Below are 4,383 nucleotides of genomic sequence, written 5' to 3' on the forward strand. Positions count from 1 at the left end.
ATTTGTAGCATGGGGGGTATTTGTGGACGTGATCTACAAGTCATACTAGTTGCTTCCCCTTCTGACAAGAAAACCAAATCCATCGTAACAGGTTCGTAGATCGGCTGATCTAAGTCCATCATCACTTTTAAAATGGTCATATTTCTCGTTTCTCAAAAGACACGTTTGTAATTTCCGGTTCCGTAATATTGTAGACCGTCTTAGTAAGATGGGTCAACTTGCTGCTGTCAACGATGGTGTAATCGGTGGGAATACAGAGAGGCTATTCCTAGACAAAGTATTGCACATGCCTGTCGGTAATATATTTTATTGGATATCGAACCGCACTACAACGAAGTTTGGCAAATAAATGCTTGGCATTAGGTTGGATATGTGAGCTGCAGGCCACTTGCAAACAGATTGCCGAGCGAAATGCGTGAATCGCGTAATAGATGTACCCTCGTAAGAAATTCCGCGGAGAAACCACGGTTCTGAAGCGAGTCGATTCCGCTTATCGAGATTGCGTTTGAAAATACGGTGCATGCCACTATACGCTTTCGAAAAATGGTTTGGTGAACCTTCGGGCGATTTGACATTGCCAAAAAGAGGCCCGGTATTAACACGGAAAGAGCCATTGATCCAACTCGACCAGATGATATCAGCCCATCTACAATTCGGATTAAGTCTCAAATTTATTCAGTAAGACTGATCGTAATGGGTCAGATGCGCGATGCTATGGACTCAATCCAGGACGTCACGAATAAATATTTCAATTGAAGAGGTAGACAAATCACATACAAATATGTAGTGGGCAAAACGTCTATTGAATATTATTTTACTGAAATTGAGATTTCTTCTGTAAGTTACGACCGCGCTACATAGGACCGTTTACTATATACCGAAGACTGCGAGCAGACCCAGTTCTACTAAGTCGTACCACAATATTGCTCTTGCTAGGCAGCCAGATGCGAGGCATTCTATCGTAGACATCGCATCATCTCTAACGTTCCTTGTAGCTAAGCCACCCTCTACTCCAAGCAGAGACGTGAATCTGAGCCGTTGGGGTCCCTTAAGACACACAGCGCGGTGGCGAGGCTCTTAAAGCTCATTTAAGATCCAGTTCATCTCAATTTGAGCCCTCGCCGAGACGTCGGAGAGAGCCGATATGCCGTAACATTAGGATTGCTCAAAAGATCTAGCAGATGGCGGGTCGAATACCGCTGACACGGCTCGATGAGCAAGGTATTACGTGGAACGTTCGGGCCGGCGGGTACACTGGGGCTGTTATAAGTCTCAAGTGAAGTGGATGGAATATCCTCGACAGCAAACGCATGGTTGGTTGAGGTTTAACTTTGACTAGAACACCTTGGCAATGTTGCCACTTAAAACCTGGGTGCCCCATTGTTCTTTATGTGTATTGGAATGAGATGGAGTCGCTCGTTGCAGCGCTGTTCTCACTTGTGAGAGTCGACTGACCTTGCGGTGAATAAAGCCATGCTCGGTAGCTGTAAAAGCTGTCTCGCAAAGACGAGTGGAACTTTGAACAGCAGAAATTACAGACTGTCACGTTGATGTCTGCACCAATCTTTGAATTCTGAAAAGGCGTGCACAAGTCAACGCTCTTGAGGCGTTCGCTCGATGAAGCTGGCGCATTAAACCCCAAGACGGGCGAGCCTGCTTGCATTCTCAGTCAGTGCACGACTCAAATCTGATACTCAGCCTCACTTCCACCAGCTTACAAGACCCAAAGAACATCCCGGAAGGTTCGTGCTTCACGGACCACTGCTACACTAAGCGCAGGCGAAACTATAAGAGATAACTACTTGCTTGTAAGAAAGCGCTGAGGAGAGACGTTTTGCTCAGATCCAGCCGGGCGAGTGACTTCGGACAATTTTTGACCGAATTCACGGTGTGTTTTAGGCAAAAGCTAGGTGATGCTTGCGCTTACACTCAAGCAAGCTGGATTCTTCGAGCCACGAGAAGTGGAAAAGCTTGCCTACAATGGATGGAGCCACGAAGTCCGAGACATGTGAGGCACTGAGGTTGAGCGCGGTAAGTGCCTTCAGGAGATCGGCTGCGTCGTTTATCTATACCCCATTCTGACCCGGCGTAGCCGCACGGAGACGACGCTCACTGCGCTCAGTGTCCCTGTTGGACCAATCTGGGCTCCGTGCCCGTTCCATTGGCGAGAATGTTTTGTCCCCGCGTAGTAGAACTAACGCGGATTATTGGCTAGAACCACACCATAAAATTTTCCCAATTCGCGCCGAGATTGTTGTTTGGAATGTCCGATGTTGCTCACCACGCCTGGCTGAATATTATTCACGCTAAGCACATGGGCCTTTACTCATACTAGAGCAAAATGAGCGCGATGAATTGCTACGCGAGTGCTTACTCACACACGGAAAGTTTTCCTTCCAAAGTTCCGCCTTCGCCCCAAGGAGCAGCAGTTAAGGAAACCCTAACCTCCCTAGATATACCTTGATAACTTGAAGCTGGAGAATGTGAGGCTGAGTATCAGACTCATCTCGTGCACTGAATTAGGTAACACGCTGTGTTGTCTGTCTTGATGCTTTACGAGCCAACTGCATTGACATGAACGTTTGTCTGAAGTGTCAATTCGTACGTGCCTTGTCAAAGTACCAGAATCGACACAGGTATCAAGGTGACCCGTCACATCAAATTCCTGCTGTCTACATCTCTGCTCGTCCTCACAAGACAGCTGTTACAGCCTCTGGCCAAAGCTGTATTTACTGCAAGTTCGGTCGTCTCTCACTAGTGAGAATAGCTCTGTGGACAGGTGATACTACCTACTTCAAGGGTGCGCCAGGTTTTAGAATGCAACGTTGCAAAGGGAATCTTGCCGAAGTGAAACGTCAAACTCTTATGGGCTTGCGATCGAGGACATGCCACCCTTTACATTAAAGAATAATACACCCGCCGTCCCAAAACACATTTCACGCAATACCTTGCTCATTGAGCAGTGTTAGCGATGGTCGGACCACCCTCGGCTAGCTCTTGTGAGCAACCCTGATTTTGGCGGCATGTCGACTTTCTCCAAGAGCCTCTGCAAACGTCCAAGACTAAAATCAATCAGATCGTGAAAGAGCAGCCAGGGCTTTGCCATCGCACTACGCGCCTTAAAAGTCCCAGTGGCTCAAATTTACGTTGCTGCTTGGGGTAGAGGGTGGCTTAGCTGTAAGGGTGGTAGAAACGATAGGTTGTCAACAATATACTGGTTCACATCCGACTACCTCGTAAGATGGGGATCGTGGTATGGCTTTAGTAGCAGTCCGTCTGTTCGCATTCTATTTGGTATGTAAACTGGATATAAATCAATTCATTTTTGGTAGGACCGTGATCGATCCTAAGTAGCGCGGTCGCAACCAAGTCTTATGGACCGCAGAAACTACAGGTGAATGTTAGTAAATAACAATCAATAAGCTTTTTGCTCCACTACATATTCGTACAAATTTCGCCCACCTCTGCCTGGTATCATGTTAGTAAAAAATCATTTATACGCACCGCATTTATCAACTCAAACTTGACGAGTGGATCAGCTCGCTGAAGCACCACAGTCACTACGCGCAAGTGCTCGAGTTGATACATCCAAAATACGATTCTTGCGCTGAGTAGTTCTTCTTGACGTCCTGGCTCATAGATTCGCGCATACCACCCACTACGCTCTGTCTTACTGATTAACAGTCGGTGGTTGGATACGAAGTCTACCCAAGCTAAATTTATTTGGTCAAGCTGAATCGATGGATCCTCCCCTATAAACATACCGAAATCTCCTTGTCGTGATGTCAACCGCACCCGAAACTTAGAAAATCATTTATATGCACCGCATTTATCAGCCCAAACTTGACGAGTGGATCAGCTCGCTGAAGCACCACAGTCACTACGCGCAAGTGCTCGAGTTTATACATCCAAAACACGATGCTTGCGCTCAGTTGACCATCTCTTCGATAGTGGTCTGAAGCTCACATATCCAACCTAATGCCAAGAATATTTTGCCAAACTTCGTTGTAGTGCGACACAATATATTACCGACAGGTATGTGCAATACTTTGTCTAGGAACAGCCTCTCTGTATTACCACCGGTCACACCATCGTTGACAGCAGCGAGATGAGCCATCTTGCTAAAACGGTCTACAATATTACGAGATCGGGAATGCCAGACATGTCTTTTGGAAGAACGAGAAATATGACCATTTTAAAAATGATATGGACGTAGATCAGCCGATTTACGAACCTGTTACGATGGATTTGGTTTTCTTGTCAGAAGGGGAAGCATCTAGTATGACTTGTAGATCACGTCCACAAATACCCCCCATGCTACAAAATTAAGATGCGCTTTCGACAACAACTCAGGAGATCAAGATTCCTCATGCCATGCATCTC

At 46.5% G+C, this 4,383-nt stretch overlaps 1 protein-coding gene across 1 annotated transcript in view; it reads right to left on the minus strand.

The window, feature by feature from the left end:
* Positions 1-4,293: 4,293 nt before the first annotated feature.
* PHALS_01135 (uncharacterized protein) overlaps positions 4,294-4,383 on the minus strand; it is a gene marked incomplete at both ends in the record, with an annotated part of 509 nt that continues 419 nt past the window's right edge. Inside the window, one exon of the mRNA XM_024730941.1 lies at positions 4,294-4,317. Coding sequence (XP_024581168.1) covers positions 4,294-4,317 — 24 coding nt within the window. The remainder of the gene's footprint in view (positions 4,318-4,383) is intronic.

This window comes from Plasmopara halstedii (assembly GCF_900000015.1).
Source record: "Plasmopara halstedii genome assembly, contig: Scaffold_1343, whole genome shotgun sequence".
Lineage (NCBI taxonomy): Eukaryota > Oomycota > Peronosporomycetes > Peronosporales > Peronosporaceae > Plasmopara > Plasmopara halstedii.